The sequence below is a fragment of the Mastigoproctus giganteus genome, chromosome 11 (genome assembly GCF_048544385.1).
Source record: "Mastigoproctus giganteus isolate SK-2022 chromosome 11, ASM4854438v1, whole genome shotgun sequence".
Classification (NCBI taxonomy): domain Eukaryota; kingdom Metazoa; phylum Arthropoda; class Arachnida; order Uropygi; family Thelyphonidae; genus Mastigoproctus; species Mastigoproctus giganteus.
This window is the reverse complement of record NC_143585.1, coordinates 33,726,943-33,749,814: the sequence shown is the minus strand read 5'-3', so window position 1 is coordinate 33,749,814 and position 22,872 is coordinate 33,726,943. Positions and strand designations below refer to the sequence as shown.

The 22,872-nt window shown below is 35.8% G+C and overlaps 1 protein-coding gene across 2 annotated transcripts in view; it reads left to right on the top strand.

Annotated features, from left to right (window-relative positions):
* The window catches only part of Sfxn2 (sideroflexin 2), a 78,603-nt gene that overhangs the window by 5,417 nt on the left and 50,314 nt on the right, over positions 1-22,872 (top strand). For both annotated transcript variants that reach the window (XM_090385492.1, XM_090385493.1), the window contains exons 2-3: positions 6,706-6,876; positions 22,645-22,743. In XM_090385492.1, the coding sequence (XP_090241618.1) occupies positions 6,706-6,876; positions 22,645-22,743 (270 nt within the window). The remainder of the gene's footprint in view (positions 1-6,705; positions 6,877-22,644; positions 22,744-22,872) is intronic.

Genomic DNA, 22,872 nt, shown 5'->3' with positions numbered 1-22,872 from the left:
GATGATCCTGCAGTGCTTCTTTAACCAGTGACTCCATTATTTTCCGTGGAACAGAAGTTAAACTAACAGGTCTGTAATTACTTGTGTCACCCTTGATTCCCCCTTTATGAATTGGAGATACATTCAGACTTCTCTGGTCCCAAGATGCTCTCATAATTATGGCTAAGGGTTTGCTTACTTCCTTTGCTGCCTCCCTTAATATAATTGGATAGATCCCATTCACCCAGGTGCATTTTTAATGTTTAACTTCAACAATTTATCTTTCACTTTCCTCTCAGTTATTTCAAAATCATTTAGCTCCTTGTTAGAGTTTAATAAGCTTCTGCCCTCCACTTCCCTACAGAATTCATCATGTATGAATGTAGATGCAAAATGCTCATTCAGTTTGTCAACTAACAGTTCATTAACAAACAGGAAAAAATGGGTGAGTAAGAGAACACGACTTTGGGGAACTCCAGCATTAGTTGAGAATTTAGAAGGCAGGGCTGTTGCCCATCATAGGTAATGAATGGCCAGAGTGGGAATGGCAAAAATTGGAAGGAAGACCTTAAGATCGATATTTGCCAAGGTCTTATGCAAGGATCTGGCAAGGTCTTATGCTAGATATGTTTTAGATATGGCAAGGTCTTATGCTAAATATGTTTTAGATATGGCAAGGTCTTATGCTAGATATGTTTTAGATATGGCAAGAGCAATTCCCTGAGTTTTTTTCAGGTTTTTTCCATAGATGATAACATTATCCAAGATATTGCTAGTGATAATCAACTTTAATGGAATCTGTGTTGCTGGCCATTAATGGGATAGGATGATTCAAGATAGTATAAGAGTTTGCAATTGACAAATCTTTGGAAAGGATTGAGGTGAGCATAAAAGAATGATAATTTTAAGGATTGATTTTTCTTCCTTTATAGGTATTGGCTAATAAATGAGCAACTTTCCATGCATAAGGAAAAATAGTAGTGGAATCAGAGATTATAAAAAGGTGATAAGAAACAGAAGAAATTTGGTAAAGAAGTTTTAAGAATAAGTGTCATTAAGACTTGGAGACTTCTTGGTATCAAGATTGACTTTTTTATATTGACTGCTAATCTTAAGCTTCTTTTCATCAAGGTTTTAAATGTGATGATCATTTAAAAAACCATTATCAGTTCTAACCAATATTAGTCTAGAGTAACACAAAAACAATCTCAATTTATTGGAAAATTGAATTCCTTTCACATTATTGTACAATTGGTCATTTAATCCTAATAATTAAATTGTGTTTTAAAATATAATCATTATTTTAAAAAGAAATCCATTTGAGAAACAAGGAACTGTGTTGTGTTATTTTGGGCACTGGATGTTGGGGTTGGTTTGGAGGTAGGGGTTGGGCATCTCTTTTGTATCCACTGGATCCACCCCCACTTTCACCCCTTTTGTATGGTTCTGCATAAATATATTAAATGAAATATAGCATTTCCACTGTTAAAAATGGCCATGCTGCAGGTAGTTCAATGGATTGATGTAGAGGGGGGGGATTAGTGTTATTCATTATTTGAAAGTATACAGGCACTGGCACATTACAGTGGAATTTATGAGCACATCCATATTGCAAATGCTTGTACAATTGTGTTATTTTTTCAAGTATAATTGAACCAGGAATGGCTAAAGAGAGAGTATTCTTAGTTAAAGATGATATAAATTCTATTTATCTTGTGTTTGTTTATGGTACTGGAATTCTCAAAAATTAAAATGTGCACATAGCTAGAGTGATCTTTGATAAAAGATAAATGCTGTCTGTAGAACTAGTAAAACTGTGGTTTTAAGCAAGTAGATAAACAGCATGCTCTCATCACATAAATAAATATATACCAAATTGCATTTTAGTATTAGTAGTGGCAGTTATGCAAGAAAACAGGTGTATATATACAGCATTAGCAAAAAAATAAATAACTAATCTCATTGCTCTTCTCTGCACTCGTTCCAGCAGACCCACATACTTCCCAAAATGAGGCTTCTAGGCCTGTATGCAGCACTCAAGATGTGGCTTAACCATCATCTTATACAACAGGGTAAACATCTATTCCTGCTGGAAAAATTCCTGTATATCATTTTCATGGGTTTAGAAAATCACAGAATTTATGAGTTGCTGGATTTGAGAGTTTTTACTGCATTGCCATTAATCAATTAGCAACAGGTTATTTACTTTAAAGGGCTAGTTCAAGACAAGGACTTAGAATCATAGTATTTTATTTTATTTATTTTTTTTTTCATTTATTGAGTAAAGCGGCCCCCTAGCCAAAAAAATCTGGCAAATCCACCACCATACATATAGATATGCTATAGTACAGTATACAATTATTAACAATATTTTAACAATATTAACAATATCATATATACATGAGACATTGTATATCATCAATCAATTCAATTATCACATTACAAATTAACTATACTGTGCAAGTCATCCCTCAGCTACAGCACAATGAGCTGGACAAGTAGGCTTCAACAGAAACTGACAAAGAGTCACTGTCCACAGATGAGCACGAGCATCATATCCTAGGGACTGATCATTGGCAGGAGCAGAAGTGGACACCGACCCATGAAGGAAACAGAGTACCAACATCCTGTCCACCTCTGCAAAGAAATTTCTCTGTTTCTATATAAAAAATAACATACTGTTCCATGTAAATAAGAGGGTACAGTCCACCAATTCATCCACTATCCAATCTTAACTTACCAGTTGTAAAAGTATATTCCTTCTTGTGGAAACTGAATTTGCAAATTTTTTTTTGAAAGGCAATAAAATTTCCCCTTAATTTAATAAGTACTGGCTCAGTCCCATCCACCAGACAAGTTACATTATTAACATTATTCAGTAAATCCAAGTGCAAATCAGCATATTCCAAATAATTAAACACAACATGTTCCCATGTTTCCAGATCACCACACATGCAGTTGCATCTTGCTACACTTCCAAGACTATTCAGTTTAGCAAAAAATGATCCGTGACCTGTTAATAAGAATGTACAATTTAGATTTGGTACTAACTAGATCGGTTTAATATAATTCACACCATTAACATAAGGGAAAAATTTGAATGTTAATCTACCTTTTTTCCAAACAATTCCATCTGTTTTGCCATTTTTGTAAAAGGAGCTCCCAAATCCTCTTATTTTCATTTCTAAAGTCATTTAAAGTGTTAATTTCAATACCCATAAACTCAGATTTTATACCTCTTCTCAAATAAGAGGATAGGCTTCTAAACACTAACTGCAAATTAAGTGGCATTTTGCCAGCTAACACTTGCAAAGCTTCTGTGGAAACCGTTTTGCAGGCCATAACCATTTTGAGTAACGTAACTCATTATATAGAATAGAGCTTTCTGATATTGCTTGCTTTGATTGCATGGCCAACCCAGATTGATGCACCATACATAACAATCGGCAGAAAAATACAATCGTAAATCAAATGGAGTGCTTTCCCCTTTATCCCCCATTCCACCCGTTTTATTCTTGAGATCATTGTAATAAATTTCTTCATCTTCTCTGATATATAGTTAATATGCAAGATAAATTTCAAGTCACCTGCTGTAAAGAAATACCATTCAACTTTACAAGAGGAGGTCTACTAAGAGCCAATTTACCCTTCAACATCATGATTTTAGTTTTGGATGTAGAGATTGTCAACCTATGTAAATTAAATTATTTGCATAATTCTTTCAATATGCAATCAGGTCTCATTTCAAGCTCCTTTCTGGAATTTCTGTGCACAAGTACCATATCATTGGCATAAGCTGTTTTGTGTGAGTGGTCAAATTTTCTCTTGAGCCAATCTTCCAAAACCAAGTTCCACATTAAAGGACCAAAGACTGCCTCGAGTCAAACAGATGCGTAATTGACCCAAAATTCAACTTAACTGTTACTGTGCGATCCCTAAAGTAATCTTTAATTATAGAGAAAACATTAAAAGAACATTTAGCCATGCTCAACATCATCAGTACACTGTCCGAACTAATGGAATCAAAAGCACCAGCAAAGTCTACAAAAATTCCCAAGGTATATTTATAATTTGATTTCCAAACATTGCAAACTAAAGAGTGAAGCGCATCCTCAGTACCTACACTAGGAGTGAAACCATATTGTTTGTTAGAAATGCCAATGTTACTTCTTTGGTAGACAGTAATCTGCATGGCTAAAAGCTTCTCATAAACTTTACCAAGACCAGGAAGCAATGCAATAAGTCTATGTGAAGCAGGTGAACTGGTTGACTTGGTTGGAGATTTTAGGATAATCTTGAGCAGTGCATCCTTCAAAGGAGATGGAAATACACCATCTCTAAGACAGTTCTTAATGTAACAATTTGTTTGAATAAAGATTAGAGAACTTTTTTATTACCTCTCCCTCTGATAGGTAATAAAAACGATGAGAAGTTCATCATGGGTAAAAGGTAATTCTTCGGTGTCATTACCATACGACTCATTCAGCACATGCAAATGACGATGTTATTGATTTACACATGGGTTATCAGCCATGTTATCATTACCTATAAGGTGATCTAAGGTTGCACTCATGGAATCTTCCCAATTACATGGCTCAGTGATGCCCTTGCCAATAGAATATATAACATCAGCAGCTGCTCTGAATTTGCCAGTACAAATTTTATAAACTAATCCTCAAGGGTCATTATTTTCTGATGTTTTCACCAATGTTTATGGTATATACTTTAATAATTAATGGATTGACAGCAATCCCAAGTACAGTTATAGTGATCACTGGTTATTAGAATCAAATTTCAACCAATCCACATCAATAAACTGCACTACACTTCCATTGTTTATTAGAATCACATCTTTGGTTTTAAGAATCAATTTTGAATGCCTCTGTGATGTTTTTCTAAAGCACACTTCTGGAGATCATTTCTGGAGGTCACAACCATAAAACAATAAAAACAATTCTCAGTTTTCAGTTTATTGGGCATTTTTGTTTGTACAGTCTGTTATAAATGGGTATTTACCACAGCTGTAACAGAAGAAGAAATTCCCAGTCTGTTACTAATAATTTCGCCAAGGAGGAGAAAAATTAAGATGAACCCAAACGAATTCCACTTACAAAACAGCAAACTTGTGAAGCTACAGCCATCCTGAGGAAAGCGTTGGAAGAAACTGGTGCAAGTGATCATGAATATAGACTGTTATACAATATTGAAAAATCTATAAATAGACTTTGTAGTGATAATTTAAAGCAACCTAAAATAAGTGACTGTTTAAAATTACGAATAATCATATTACAAAGTGTTATGTTTAATTAATATGTATATTAATTAAGCTATGTAATAACATAAGTATAAATTCATTTTTATTTTGCTAATCTGTGGATAATATTTATTATCCACAGATTAGCAAAATAAAAATATAAATATAAAAATATATATATAAATCTGTGGATAATATTCTTCTGATTTTCACTTATGAAAATCAGAAGAATATTATCCACAGATTAGCACTTAATTTTTGTTAAACATTTTTTGAAAACTCATCCTTATGCATATGTAGTATGCTATAAATCATTAGTAAAAAATAACTTTTGAAGTAGTTATTACATTGGTGAGTGGGAGACAGCAGAGAGTGGTAATAAATGGACACTGCTCTACGTGGACTAATGTTATTAGTGGAGTCCCCCAGAGTTCGATGCTGGGACCATTGTTGTTTTGTGTATTTATCAGTGATATTGACAAAGGTATATCAGGCTTAATGTCCAAGTTTGCAGATGATACAAAGGTTGGCAGGGTTGTTAATGACGGTAAAGTCAGTATGCTACTGCAACAGGATCTAGAAAAGTTAAACAGATGGGCTGAGAAGTGGCAACTGAAGTTTAACGTTGACAAATACAAAGTACTGCATATGGGTAGCAGTAACCCAAGAGAAACGTATCAACTGTGTGGCACTACACTCTGGGAGGTGGAGAATGAAAAAAAGACCTGGGGATAATTGTGCAGTCAGATATGAAGTTCTCTGAGCAGTGCAGATGGGCTGCCCGAGCAGATCATGGAGTTTTGTCAATGATATATATGAATTTTGCTAGCAGAGACAAGGAGATGATTATCCCTTTGTATAAGGCAATGGTCAGACCACACCTTGAGTACTGCATACAGGTCTAGAGGCCTCATTTTAGGAAGAATGTAGAGTTGCTAGAACGAGTGCAGAGAAGGACAACAAGATTGGTGAGAGCAACAAAGTGGTTCACTTACGAAGAAAGGTTTAAGGTCTGCAAGTTGCAGCATCTGTAGACTAGGCACCTGCAAGGTGATCTGATTGAGGTGTATAAGGCCTTGAATGTTTTGAGCAGGCTCAATGCTGATGGGATACTTCCTCTTGCTCAGATTAAGAACCTGAGGCGGCATAGATTCAAATTGAGGAAAGACAGTTGTAGAATAGATATGCAGACATTTGCCTTTAGCCAGCAGGTAGTTGACTGCTGGAACAGACTTCCATCTGTTGTTATGGAAGTTGATAGCTTAAATAAATTTAAGGCTGAACTAGACAAACATTTGGGGTTACTGGATGGGTGAAATAGGAAGGTGTTTTTTTTTTTTTTTTTTTTGGCTGATGCCGTATAAGCTTGCTTTCTTGCATCAAATGCCTTGACTAATGCTACATAACAGCTTCACAAAATTGTTAAATAAAATAAGGAAAATTTAACATCCAGTAATTCTTTTTTTTAATAGGTTAGGAAAAGAACCTGTAGGAACTACAGAAGAACAGTTATGGTACGCTAAGAAACTGTATGAGTCTGCATTTCATCCTGATACTAGGGAAAAGCAGAATATTTTCGGGAGAATGTCATTCCAGGTTCCTGGTGGTATGGCAATAACAGGATTTATGTTGCAGTTTTACAGGTTAGATTATTGGTCATGTAGAATTTCATACTATTAATATTTTCTTATGCTCAAAATTTGTTCATTTAAAAATTAAGTGTTTTTTATCATAAATTTATGAAGTCAATTAAATTGTACTATCCTTCAGCATGTTTTAGAACATGTCCCCATAGGTGGAACAGGACCACGGTATATCTGCCAGGAGCAAAAGCACGTTGTAGAACAGATATCATCTTTTAAGGGCACAAAAGGTGATATTGTTGTAAATTTTGGAACTAATGACATTAAGAATAAGAGATCTGCACATTTACTCAACAAGTACAGGTCAATGTCGAAAAAAAGTTGCGAGTTAGGTTTGAAATGTGAAAGTGTCTGCAATTCTGAATTCGATCAATTTAGCCCTGGAGAGACTGTGCAAGGCTCAAGGGGTAGAATTTTTTTCAGCCTGGTCTGTGCTTGTTAACAGGAGAGGCTGCTTCTACAGGAATGGGGTACACTTAAATAGAAAGGGTGCAAGAATAGTTGCTGATGCTATCGAGGCAGTGTTAGGTGGGTCAGAAAACTGCTAGCTTGGGGGGGGGGATACACAGACTAAAAGGTTAACAGTGGCTGCAGGCAGAGGTAAAAGTGATTTTTGCACTGCTTCTATTAGAATGAGCAGCAGCCTGGAAAGCAAGGCAATGTAGATTTCCAGGACTGCTGGAATTTATAGTGAAACAAATAAATACATGGGCTGTAACTATGAGTAGAAACAGGTGCATGTACACCAATGCTGGGAGTATAGTTAATAAATTTGATGAGCTTGAAATGCTAGTCAAGACATCAAAGGCAGATATTGTTGGGACATCAGAGACGTGGTGTCACACAGACATAAGCAGTGCAGAATTGAGGAATTTGGGGAGTACAATGTGTACAGAAAGGATAGACAAGACAGGAAGGGAGGAGGGATTATGCTGTTAGTTAAGAAACACATAACATCTAAGGAAGTGCATCCAATTAATGTTGGTGGACAATGCAAAGTTGAGTCTGTTTGGTGTGACATAAGCACTGGGAAAGGAAAAATAAGAGTAGGTGTGTGTGTGTTATAGGCCTGATGAGTATAATGAGAAATTGTGCAGAGAAATAGAGTGGGCCAGTAAATCAGATTGTGTTATAATGGGGATTTTAACTTCCCAGATATCAACTGGAACTTGTGGGTTGGTCACTTGCACATTAGCAAGACTTTTGTGAATTTATTGAATGACTATTTTCTACAGCAACATGTTCGGGCGGCAAACAGAGAGAGTAATACTCTTGATCTGATTATCAGCAGTGATTATTCATGCATTAAGAATTTGCTGATAAAGGAACCACTGGGTGACAGTGATCACAATGTACTGATGTGGGAATTACTTAAAGATATAACTACCATCAAGGCTAAAGGGAAGGGCTATTTCTTTCATAAAGATAACTACAGGGGTCTCAGACAGTTTTTTTTAAATTCTGTACAGTGGAATCAACTGATGATGTTACCAACATTGAATTCCAAATGGGAAGCCTTCAGGGACTTAATTTTGGTGGCTACTAGGCTTTTCATTCCAACTAAGAAATACTGTTCAAGGTTTAGGCCTAAATGGATGTCAGAGCAACTAATGAAAATAAAAATATACGGGATGCATATAAAGTATCAGATGACACAGAAGCCTATGGCAGATATAAACTACTCTCTAATCAAGGCACAAAGGAAGTTAAGCAGGCAAAGACAGATTATGATAAATCCTTGGCAAAGGATGCAAAGAAAAACAGCAAAGAGTTCTTTACTTTGTAAACTCTAGAAGGAAAGGAATGAATCAGATTGGACCACTTAACATAGATGGGTTGACTATTGATGATCATGCTCATGTAGCTGATAAACTGAATGAGCATTTTGCATCTACATTCACAATGAGGAGTTATTCAATGAGGGGAGTGCCAGAAGTTTATCAAACTCTAACAGGGAGCTAAGTGATTTTGTAATAACTGAGAGCAAAGTGGAGGAGAAATTGTTGAAGTTAAAAATAAAAAAGTCACCTGGGCGGAATGGATCTATCCCGTCATATTAAAGGAGGCATCAAAGGAAGTAAGCAAACCCTTAACCATAATTATCAGAGATTCCTTGGACTCAGGGAGGGTCCCATGGACTATAGGTTTGCAATTGTATCACCAATTCACAAAGGGGGGTTCAAAAGATTACACGAGTAACTATAGACTTGTTAGTTTAACTTGTGTTCCGGAGAAAATAATGGAATCACTGGTTAAAGAAGCATTGCAGGATCATCTAGACAAGACTAGTAATAGTTAAGACACAGCATGGGTTTGTTAAAGGGAGGTCTTGTCTGACCAATTTGATTGGATACTATGATGTGGTCACAAAGGAACTGAATGCCAAAAATAATTTTGATATCATATACTTGGATTTCAGGAAAGCTTTTCATACTGTTGCACATGGAAGACTGCTGTACAAATTGGAGAGATGTGGCATTAAGGGTAAGTTGCTACAATGGATAAAGGGATGGTTGAGTGGGAGACGATAGAGTGTGGTAATCAATGGACACTGCTCTTCATTGTTGGGCCTGCTGACCAGGCTAGCCGGGTGGGTAAAGTGCCTGCCTGGCAACCCAAAGGTAGCGGGTTCGAATCCGGCCTCGGGCTTGGATCGAAGTACTGCAAAAAAAAACCTTGGGAGGTGCATTATGGCCACAGAAGCCGATGCGCCAACAACTACCAAAGAAAAGAAAAAGAAGGTGTTGGGCCCATTGTTGTTTTGTATATTTATCAATGATATTGAAGGTATATCAGGTTCAATGTCCAAGTTTGCAGTAAGTTGCTATAATGGATAAAGGGATGGTTGAGTGGGAGACGATAGCGTGTGGTAATCAGTGAACACTGCTCTTCATGGACAAATGTTATAAGTGGAATTCCCCAAGGTTTGGTGTTGGGCCCATTGTTGTTTTGTATATTTATCAATGATATTGAAGGTATATCAGGTTTAATGTCCAAGTTTGCAGATAATACAAAGGTTGGTCGGGTTGTTAATGACAGTAGAGACAGTATGCTACTCCAACTGGATCTAGATAAGTTTGGCAAATGGACTGAAAAGTGGCAACCAAAGTTTAACATTGACAAATGTTAAACTTTGTACTGCATATGGGTAGCAATAACCAAAATGTACCAACTGTGTGGTGCTACACTCAGGGAAGTGGAAAGTGAAAAAGACCTAGGGGTAATTGTGCAGTCGAATATGAAGTTCGCTGAGCAGTGCAGACGGGCTGCCAGGGCAGATCATGGAGTCTTGTAAATCATATATAGGAATTTTGCTAGTAGGGACAGGGAAGTGATTATGCCGTTATACAAGATATAATGGGATAATCACCTCCTCCCTAAAACAAGGCCTCCTGACCTGTGTACAGATCTGGGCCTCATTTTAGGAATAATGTAGAGTTGCTAGAACTAGTACAAAGAATGGCAACAAGAATGGTTAATGGAAACAAATTGGTGCTCTTACCAAGAAATTCTTAAGTTCTGCAAATTGCAACACCCGGAGAGTAAGCACCTGTGAGGTGATCTGATTGAGGTATATAAGGCCTTGAATGCCTTTGAGCAAGCTGAATGCTGATGGGATTCTTCCTCTTGCTCAGATTAAGAACCTGAGGGGGCACAGATTCAAATTGAGGAAAGACAGTTGTAGAATAGATGTGCGGAAATTTGCCTTTAGCCAGCGGGTAGTTGATTGGTGGAACTGACTTCCATCCTTTGTTGTGGAAGTTGATAGCCTAAATAAATTTAAGGCTGATCTTGGACAGGCATTTGGAATGAATGGATGGATAAAATGGGAGGGTTTTTTTTTTTTTTGGCTGATGCTGCATAAGTTTGCTTTCTTGCATCATATGCTTCTACTAATGCTAATTATTGGTTTCCAAAAGTCACCATGGCAGTACTAGTTAAAAGTAGAATACAAAAAGGCATGCACACTTAGCAGTAGGTAGATTGAAGAGAAAATAGGATAAGAAATGGACCTAGATCCCCTTCATAAGAAATATGATAGATTGTTGTCACATAGCAGGCATATCCATTTGCCAGATATAAATAGCAGAAAGGGTGGAATAATTGTTGTGCACCAATGGAAAACATAAATGTTTTTTTATTGATTTTTTTATTCAATTTCTACAAGTACTGTAAAATTCTGTTACAGTGAATACCATTTTGGCAAAAAATTCACTGTAATAAAAAAATATATTTCGACGTCCAAGCCTACTTCCCTTATCTCATTTTTACAAAATTGTTTTGATGAAATATCCAGTATAATGAATTATTTTCAGTGTGAACCTATGCCTAAAATGTACTGGTTTACAATGAAAAAAAAGAAAAAAGAAAAAAAAGAAACTTTATTGGAAAATTATGAATGGCATTGCGTAACTCATAATTTAAATATGGCCACGGAACCATTTGCTTGAAATAAAACATAAGTTTTAAAAGATGCGGCAAAAGAATTCATTATTATATCCTTTACTACTCCCTGCAGTACCTATATATTTTTGATTACACTAAAGTCAAATTTTTATTTTGATGCAGTTTAAGGGGAAGGAAAGAAGTTAAGCATAAAAACAAAATTAACATAATTAATATGAGAAAAAAACAATATGATATATCTACTGTACATATTTCTTATAAATAAATATGATTTCAACATTACTCTGAACAAAACAGTTTAACTTTGTATTTCATAATTTTATTTATTTTTTATTTTAAAGTTAATATCTCAATAAACTAACAAAGAAATTACAGGCAGTCTCTAATTTACATCATTCCAAATTATGTTATTTCAATATAATGTCTTTTTTAATTTTAAAATTTTAGATTTTAAATTTAATTTTGCTTCTCCTCTCCCCTCATCAAGAATACTATAAGGAACAAAATCCTTAACAGGGTCTTTCCTATTTTTTTTAAATGTTCCTGGATATCTTGTTAACATTGAAGACCTATGTCACAAACAACATACTAATTATTTTATTGTCCACAAATATGAATTTCTTTGCTGACAAATATGGACCAAGAGGTGGTAGAACATTCAAAGTCTGTTATTCTTGGTGGGCCATGCAACAGTTAATCACTGAGACAGGTAATGAGGACTAGGCATTTTGAGTGTTTTGGAGGGGGATACAATATTAAAAAGTCCATAGACAACATTATGACATGATGATAGGAAGTCACTGGAGCTATAATGAATGGTATGTGGCAAAATATATGGCAGGATTTCAAAATGCCTCTGACAGACGTCGATTCCTGCAGGATGTCGATTTTGCATTGCATTTTGCTTTCAAGACATATCACAATTTTATTTAATAGCATTCACAGTATTCAGAAATTTACCAATTTCCCTGAAATTTAATTAATTGTGGAATTGGCAAATAAAATTAGTTTCGATGAAGGTGAACAAAAGTAATATGGTGAAAACACTGGAATTATATGATACTTAGCTGACCAGTCAGAGAATCTGATTCATTGAGCACTGAAGAGCAAAAGTGCAAGGAAATGCAGCTGGCATTGCAAGTGAAACAGCTCACAGCATAAAGAATGACTGGGGCCTTCAGTTTGTTTGGGAAAGGGGAAACTCCCATTGAAGGTGGAATGGTGTAGAAAGCTCATCAATGATTGAGTAATATTTTGTGCTATTATAATGAACTGTATCATGAGAAGAAGATGCAAAATTCTGTTTAGACTTCTTATCTTTGGCTTAAAATGGAATTATTTGGTATGACTACTACAATTTATAATTGTATTAGTCATACCATGCTTACACATAAATATACATTTATTTTATTGCTTTCATGTTTTCATACTGATTTTTTAACTTTTTGCTTTTAATGAGTCAAGTAAAGCTTATTAACTTGGAAAATCTGAACATTTTACTGTGGGAATGTATTTCCCTTTTATAAAATAGAAATGTATATATTGCATTGTTTAAAAAATATATATATATATATATATTAAATGTATATGTATATATTATACAGTTTTGATATACACCTCCGTTTATAGAACCATATCCCTGATGTAAATCAGAGGTTGCCTGAATACAAGAAAAGTGCAGCAGAATTTATTTAATACAGTCAAAGGTCTATAGAACGACTCCCCAGGTGAATGAAAAAACGGTTATTATATTGGAACGATGTTATATCGATCATTCATAAAATCAGCAACAAAACAAGTAAAAGCTTGAACATTTAATGTAATTCTACTAATACAATATACAATTGAAGCTCAGTATAATGACCTTCTAGGGGAATGAGAAAAATGGTCGTTATGTTGGAAGGATGTTATATCGATTGTTCATAAAAATCCCCAACAAAACAAGTAAAAACTTGAATATTTAATGTAATTCTACTAATACAATGTAGTATAATCTTATTTATAATATGTACTACAGTATTAAATTAACAGAGAAAAATGCATACGAAACTTCACACATTGCATCATTCAAGTGGTAAATCCTGTATGTGTGAAGCAGTTGACAATTAATTTTTCATCAACTTCATTCCATGCTTAAACACACAAAATTCCTGCAGAATTGATTTTGTATTGAATTTTGTTTTCAAGACATAGCACAATTTTATTTAATAGCATTCTTCGGTAGTTTTTCTTAAAAAACTGGATTACACCTTGATCAAGTGGCTGAAGAACTGATGTCACATTTGGTGGTAAGTACTCGACAGTAACTGCACGTAGATCTTTTACTTGATAAGAAGGAGTGCAGTTATCCACAAACAGCAAAATTTTTCTATTCTTTTCACTCATCCTACAATCTGAGTCCCTGATCCATTCGTAGATTTGTGATGTCATCCATGCCTTTTGCTTTGCAAAATGCATAGTCGGCAATGTCTTCAAACCTTTAAAGTATCGAGGCATCTGGGCTTTCCCAATAATTAAAGGAGGAAGCTTCTCTGTGCCAGTCATGTTTGCTGCTAGAACAACGATAATCCGTTGTTTGGCCTTTAATTTTGCCATTACATTTCTTGCCTGTAAATGTAGTTTAAATTTTATCTGGTAGCAATTTAAAAAAAAGACTCCAGTTTCATCAGAATTGAAGATGTCACTGTGGTCGTATGTTAGCAAAACATTTTTTAAATGATTTTCCTTCCATTTCTTTGTAGCATCACTGTCCATGGCTGCACTTTCACTACACACTTTTTGAAAGACAGGCCATGATGAGTCTTAAATTTCTGGAACCATCCATTTGAACTTTTAAATTCTTCAATATCCATTTGATGCATTAGCATTAGCATTAGTAGAGGCATTTGATGCAAGAAAGCAAGCTTATGCAGCATCAGCCAAAAAAAAAAAAAAAAAAAAAACCACTTCCACTTCACCCCTCTGTTCGTTCAAAATACCTGTCCAGCTGAGCCTTAAACTTATTTAGGCTATCAACCTCCACCACAAGGGATGGAAGTCTGTTCCACCAACCAACCACCCGCTGGCTAAAGGCAAATTTCCGCACGTCTATCCTACATCTGTCTTTCCTCAATTTGAATTTATGCCCTCTCAGGTGATTATTCTGAGCTAGAGGAAGAATCCCATCAGCATTGAGCATGCTTAAACCATTCAAGGCTTTATACACCTCTATCAGATCACCTCGCTGGTGCCTAGTCTCCAGACACTGTAATTTGCAAAACTTAAGCCTTTCTTCGTAAGAGCACCCCTTTGTTCCATTCACTAATCTTGTTGCCCTTCTCTGTACTCGTTCCAGCAGCTCTACATCCTTCTTGAAATGAGGCCTCCAGACCTGTATACAGTACTCTAGGTGTGGCCTGACCATCGCCTTATACAATGGAATAATCACCTCCTTATGCACAAAGGATTCAGCCTTAGCTTTTACCCCAGGGGTTCACACCTGGTGAGTATAGGCTTGGTACACCCAGGGTCCTGAGCTGGATATCATCATTCTTCTCTTTCTTGGTGATTCCCTTCTACTTGTCTCTCTCTGTCTCTCTCAGGGTAACTCGGGGAACTTTTTTTTTTTTGGCTGGTGCAGCATAAGCCTCAGGCTTCCTAGCACCATATAGCTAATAATAATAATAAATAATAATAAAAGGTTACCATTTATGGGAATTTTTTTTGCATGTATCATCATTAGCCATTCCAAAATTACCTTTTCAAGATCCGGATACTTTGCTTTTCATGCTTGAATTCTACCTGTGCAGCAGCAGATTTCTCAAAACTGTCGATCCTATTTTCCGATCTTTCAGAATAGTGAACAGAGTACTCTTAGGAATGCAGAACTGTTTGGCAATGTCAGTCTTAGAATGCATACCATTATCCACAGGCTTGCAAAATTCTAGTTTTCTGCAATAGGCAAAGATATCCACTTTCTTGGAGCCATACCAATAAACAACTTAACTGACTTCTAACTGATGTTCATTTGATTACCGCACTGTGAGAAAACAGCGTGGGAAATCTTAAAAAGTTATTTCTCATGGTCAGGCTGCAATTACTCAATATATTTGAAGCATTCTGCCATTTTTAAATGTGAATGTTGTAATAAGAAAGTGAAAATACAGATTAAGAGGTAGAAATTTATGGTCGTTATAGAGAAATCATTTTATTTTTAAGGTCATTATTCTGAATGTAAAATAGCATTAGGTTAATGAGAAATTGGCCAGGACAAACCACATAGGCATTATAGCATATTGGTATTGTACAAATAATGATTCCATTGAAATAATTTTCAGTGATGTTTAATATAATGAAATTTTGGTACATTGAAATGATTCATGTACCTCTGAGAAATTCATTATAACAGGATTTTATTGTATATATTGGGCTCCATAAAAAAAATGGGCTGAAAATTATTGAAAAGCATTGCTATGGAGCATGCTGACAGTTGAAATGGACAGTGAGAGGAAATTGAAAAGGCATCCTTAATTAGCTGGCCCAAGAGAAAATTGGGAGAACTAGGATAAGTATAGGACCAATAACCATCAAGGAAAACACTTTATAGAATGTGTTACCATGATTATGTAGCTGTTTGTGTCAAAGCTTCCCAGCAGTGCACATACCACCTCTTGTGGTGCAGAGAATAGAAGCCTTAGATATTACAGCAGGGCCAGAACATGATTTAGAAAGATAAAATATGTTACACCGACCAGGCATCAGATGGATGCACCTGTATGGCATATGCCCAAAGAATAGGTTGCATTGCACCAACAGCAAGTTCAGTGATGGTAGTGGGATGTTGCTGCAATACAACCAAGGTAAAACATTGTTTGCACTAGTTTTACCATGAAGCATCAAGAAAACCATAATACAAGTTAAACAATGTAAAATATGCAAAATAGACTTATGAGCCTTTATGGGACCAGAATGAATAATAGGAAGATTGCTATATGCCATCTTTATCAGCGGATACTGGTATCATAGCAATCAATTTAGTGTGTCTCCGAATGCCAAGACAATTGTGTGGAAAATGATTCTCAGTATGGATCTTGACAAATGACAGTTTACCAGAATTCTAAACAGACAGAAATTAATATGTATAAGGAGGTGTAGATATCAGCAAAATATAGTATAGTATATATACACCAACGAGCCAAACATTATGACCAGCGAGTCGTTATGCAAATCTAAGCACAGGTCGTGCGTGGGTCGGGACACGGTATAAAAATCACCTGATACTGAGCTCTGTTAATCAGTGTTACTCTTGTTCTTCAGATGGGAAAGGCAGCAGACTTAAGCGAGTTTGACAAAGGCCAAATTTTAATGGCCAGACGACTGGGTCAGAGCATAACTGAAACAGCACAGCTGGTGGGATACTCATGGTCAGCCGTGGTTAGTACCTACCGAAAGTGGTCCAAGGAGGGAAAACCCACGAACCACTGGCAAGGTTTTGGACGACCACGGCTCATCGATGCTTGAGGTGAGCAAAGGCTCTCCCGGATGGTATGTGGCAACAGAAGGGCAACTGTGGCACAACTCACCAGTAATTGGAATGCTGGTGATGGGAGTAATGTGTCACAGTACATCGAACCCTGCTGAAAATGGGGCTGCATAGCCACAGGCTGCTCCGAGTGCCCATGCTAATCATGGTACATCAGCGACAGCACCTACAATGGGCACACGAGCATCGAAACTGGACCTTGAGTGATTGGAAGAAGGTCGTCTGGTCCGATGAATCACGTTTCCTGGGAAGTGATGGCGCCTGGATGCGCCGTGAGACGAAAACAAGCTTGTGGCGGCGGTGTCATGCTTTGGGTACCCTGCTTGGATACCCTGGGTCTAGTTATCTGTGTGCTGGGCACTCTGACGTCTACCCCCAACCTAAACATCATTGCTGACCAGGCACACCGTTTTGTGGCAATGGTCTTCCCCTCTGGTGGTGCTGTCTTTCAGCAGGATAATGCTCCGTGCTACACTGCCTGGATTGTTCGAGGCTGGTTCGTGGAACATTAGGAAGACTTCCAGGTATTGCCTTGGCCTCCAAATTCCCCAGACACCAATCCCATCGAGCATCTGTGGTTTGTTTTGGAACAGCTACTCCGATCTGCAGCGTCTCAACCATGGACCTTATAGGAGTTAAAGGATCTGCCTGTTAGGTGTTGGTACCAGATACCACAAGACACATTTAGAAATCTTGTAACATCCATGCCTCGCCAGGTACGGGCTATTTTGGCTGCAAGTGGAGGATCAACATCATATTAGGTAGGTGGTCATAATGTTTTGACTCATCGGTGTGTATATATATATATATAAATTTTTTATAAGAATGCAACAGTATAAAATATTATTAATTAATGGTATATGGACCAGGGACACTGTTATAGTTATGCAGAAAGTATCCAACAACCATAATGGATACATAAGTTTGTATGTAGAGAACATTTTGTTTGTATGTAATTACGGAGAACAAAGAAGGGACAGCGAAGATAAAAAGAAGTAATAAGAATTACTTAATGCTGTTTTTCCTATGACTTCAGAGCGCCTTCATCTGGGGCAGCCACCAAAATCAAAGGAATAATCTTTTTAATCTTTATTTTTTTAATCTTTTTTAATCTTTATTTTTTTAATCTTTTTTAATCTTTATTTTTTTTAATCTTTTTTTTTTTTTTTTTTTTAATCTTTATTTAATCTTAAAATATTATTCTTTTAAAAAAGAATAACCTTTTTAATCTTTGCTTTCAGCCTCTGTTGGATCAGCCATGAAATATACGCAAGCCTTTTGCTTTAAATTTTAACCCTTATATGCCTTACCAGGCGCCTCCGTAGCCAGGTGGGAAGGAGCAGCAGTGCGTAGCACAAGCTTCTTGATTAGACCGGGGTTTGAGCCCGTCACCACCAAAAACGGAGGATGCGGAAAGGTCAAGGGAATGACCACCGCATATTCCCGGAGCAATATGGCCTTAGTTGCTAATGCTCCTAAAAACCAAACAACAACAACAACAACATATGCCTTACCTGACTTTTCACATATACTGTGTGCTGTGTATATTTCATGTCAGAAAAAGAGGCTTTACTTCCTTATTGCCATTTTTTTCCTTTGATTTTTGCAGCTGGCTATAGATGAAGGCACTGAAGTCATAGGATAAGCAGCATTAAATAATTGTTATTACTTCTTTTTATCTTCAGTTCCTTCTTTGCTCTCCGTAATTACAATTTCAGTTCCGTTAGCCCCTTGTTCTCCGTAATTATGAGTGCAGTTAGTATTAGTATTAGTAACGGCCGCGTGGTGCAAGAAAGCCTATGGCTTATGCTGCACCAGACAAAAAAAAAAAAAAAAAAATCCGAAAAAAAAAAAAAAAAAATCCGAACAAAACAATGATAAAAACAAAAAATAAATAAATAAATAAAATAAATAACTAAATAATAATAATTAATAAATAAAATAAAATAAAAAATAAATAAAAAGGAAATTAAACCTATCATCCTATGTGCTTCCCTTACCCAAAAGTACTATCCACATGACCTTTGAATTTCCCCAAACTGTCGGCCTCTACCACCCATGAAGGCAACTTATTCCAGTAATTTATAACTCGCTGGCTAAAATAAAACTTCCTGCAGTCCAATCTAAACATTTCCCCCCCACATAACTTGAATTTATGTCCCCTAGTTCTAGCATCATTTATAATCTTGAAAATTTTGTTCTCATTCATTTTACTGATGCCTCTCAGAGCCTTAAACACCTCAATCAAATCTCCTCTAAGGTGTCTAGTTTCCAAACTCTGCAACCCACATATTCGAAGTCTTTCTTCATAAGGATGCCCTTTTGCCGATCTCACCAGGCGAGTTACCCTTCTTTGCACCCTTTCAAGAAGCTCGATGTCTTTCTTTAGGCACGGTCTCCATACTTGAACACAGTATTCCAAGTGTGGTCTAACATAAGCCTTATATAATGGGATTATCACGTCCCTATCTCTACTTGCAAAAGTTCGATAGATCATCGATAGGACACCATGGGCCTTCCTTGCAACCTGTTTACAATGCTCAGAGAATTTCATGTCTGACCGTATCGTAACACCCAAGTCCCTTTCCTCCAGTACTGGGTTTAGTTGAACTCCACCAAGTGAATAAGTTTTTTTGGGATTACTGTTTCCCAGGTGTAATACCTTACACTTTGTTGGATTAAAGCACAGCTGCCATTTTTCTGACCATTCTTGAAGTCTATCTAGGTCTCTCTGAAGAAGCTCAGCTTGACGGTGATCATTAACTACTCTACTAATTTTAACATCATCTGCAAATTTAGACATCACGCCCTCTGTCCCTTCATCAATGTCGTTTATGAAAATTAAAAACAACAGTGGTCCTAATACTGATCCTTGGGGAACCGCACTTCTTACATCAACCCAATCTGAGGAATAGCCATTTATCACAACCCTCTGCCTCCTGCCCTGAAGCCATCCTTCTATCCATCTAAGGATTTTCCCAGTGATTCCAACCTGTTCCAGCTTATAAAGCAACCGCTCATGTGGGACTGAGTCAAAAGCTTTGCTGAAATCTAAATAAACAATGTCGAAATTATTCCCTAAATCCAGCTCGTGAGTGACCCTTTCGAAATAGCGTTACTCTAGCGTTTTGCCTTTCTCTACCTAACTTTATGTTTTCTACCTACAAACTTATATATATATATATATATATATATATATTTGAAAATAAACTTGAATAAATAACATAATGAAGAAAACAGTGAAAGAAAAAAGTATAACAAGGTAGTAAGACAAATGTTGGTGGCTGAAAAGAATTACCAACTGCTGTGGGTGCTACTAAATTTGTTTCAATTAGCTATCAACTAATGCAGTTGTTTTTTCCTCCCCACCATCTATAGCATGGTTCACTCAGTGCTTGTTCGCTACAGCATTCTGTATACTGGATAAACATTATACAGAGTGCTGATATTTATGATACCCTTGTAGTTCACTCTGTTTCCCCATAATAGTGCTATTCATTCCAAACACTTTGGGAGGTGTTTGGGCACCTGAGAGGCCCTGTCAAAAAAAATTTTACTGTAACTCTCTTCAATTCAATTTTCCAATCAATTTCAATTTCCAAACAATTTAAATCAAAGGGATGCTGATGCCCTTTGATTTAAATCCACTTTTAACAAGAAAATGGTTGCAGGCCAAACTGGAAATGCTGCAAAGCATTTCCAATTTATGACAAGGTGAAATTTTGAAACTTCTCTGTTTATTGCCCTAAAAGTTATTTTTTGTGCCCATCAGTAATTTACATTTCTATGTTAATTTTCTGTACAAGTGGGAAAGTTATGCTGCCACAAGTTTCCCACATCACAGCTGTAAAATGTTAGTCATTCAGTGCTATAGTTAGAATATATATTGAAATGCATTACAAAAATATACATTTTATATGTCATACTGGCCTAGGGGTGTTATTGAAAAGGAAGTACCTGCACAAGGGTTCTAATCAGCTGAAGTTTATTGAAGTGTTGTTTATAAAACTCTCTTTAGGAGTGTTTTATATCATTTCCCGACAAGGAGTTTCTTTGAGCTGCACAGAGCTCAGTAACCACTTAATACTATTTTCAATTTAGTTTTAATTTACATATTGTTTATATGCATTTTGTGTCCAAGTGATTGATTTTAGCATGCTGTGTAGATAGTTTTGGGTTCCCTTTTTTTGTAAAATGCCTCAAAGAGATCAAGCAAGTCAGTCAGTTCTAATAACATGAAGAAGGTGAAACCTATCAGAAAAACTTTTTATTGGAAACTAAATTTGACATTCTAACAAGACAGGATTCAGGCAATATATATATATATATATATATATATATGAAGTTCCATAATTTTAAGGTAAGCTTGCTTGCAATATTTAATAAAAATTCAGGCAAAAGCCTCAGACTGATGGAAAATATACAGACATATAAGTTAGTGTAATGCATTATGCAAGTTGCCTATTCGGTTATACTTTGAGTAAGTAATGCTTCCTGAATAGAGAAGACTGTTATTACTTACTTTCAGTGGTATTAAATTAATTAATTAAAGAGGTAAACCTGTTATTTATTTTTAACTAATTATTCTCAGTGGATACCACCACCACCCAGATGGCCGTTTCGGGGCTATTTGGCTCTTCATTGGTAGTGATGGTGCACCATCAGGGTACCTACCTAAAATGAATGAAGGTGGAATTTTTACTGTTATAAAGAATTCCAGAACTGGGGGTCATTAACTAAAATTACAGGGGAAGAGGTTTAGACTAGATTGTAGGAAGTTTTCTTTTAGCCAGCAAGTCATTTATTATTGGAACAAGTTGCTTCTGCAGGTAGTTAAAACTGACAATTTGAAGAAATTCAGAAGTCAACTGGATAGTTACTTACATGAGGAGGGAAGCTCATAATTTGTAATTTCTTATCTATTTTTAAAAATTTTTTTTGTCATTGCAGCAAAAGCCTTGCACTATATAGCTATTACTAATACTAATGTATGCTTAATTTGTGTATTTTAATTTTGTTATATTATTATTGTTAGTAGGTAGTGGCAAATGATGCAAGGAAATAAGCTTAAAAAGCATCAGCAAAAAAAAAAAAAAAAAAATGAAAACAAAAACACACTACTCTCTTCATGTGTCCATCCTCTCTAATAATATGTGTAATTCTTCCTTAAATTTATTCAGACTACCCTCTTACACAATGCCAGATGGTAATTTGTTCTAACAATCAGTTAGCCTCAAGCTGAAAGCAAATTTAGGCACATCTTCGACATCCTTTTTAAATTTTAGTTTATGTACTATATGTGTGTTATCCTAGAAAGAGTAAGAAAACCATCATGATGATTAAGTTAAGTGTATTCAATCCATTTAAAGCCTTAAACACTTCAGGGTCTCCTTGCAAGTGCCTGTTTTCATACTGCAGTTTGCATGACCAAAGTCTTTTGTGGTGGAAGTACTCCTTTGTGTTCTTGACTTATCTGATTGTTCAAACTCTGAACGTATTCCACAGAGATCCACATCATTCTTAAAATGGCACTTATAGACCTGTATGAATATATATATATATATATTAGGCGAAGAATTTATTTGTAAATATTATTTCTAAATTTTAATATAGATCAGATATATATATATTTGTATACATATGGATGAGTATATATATATATATGTGTGTGTGTGTGTGTGTATATGTTATGTATATATTATTATTGTGTTGTGTTATACTATAACACAACACAATATATATTTGTGTTGTGTAATATATATATATTTGTATACATATACTGGTTTTAATGAACTTAAGTAAGTGTATTGGTATGGTAAATGTTTAAATTTTCTTTATAGGACAACATCAGCAATAATATTCTGGCAGTGGGTAAATCAGTCATTTAATGCTCTGGTTAATTACACTAATCGAAATGCTCAGTCTTCTGTTTCCCCCATGTAAGATTTATGCATTTTTATAAATTATATAAAACTATTTACGATTTTTACGATTGAATTTATATTCTAATTTACAAGAAGTTCAAGTAAGCATGACAGTTTAAATCACTTTTATTTATTAGTGTTGTG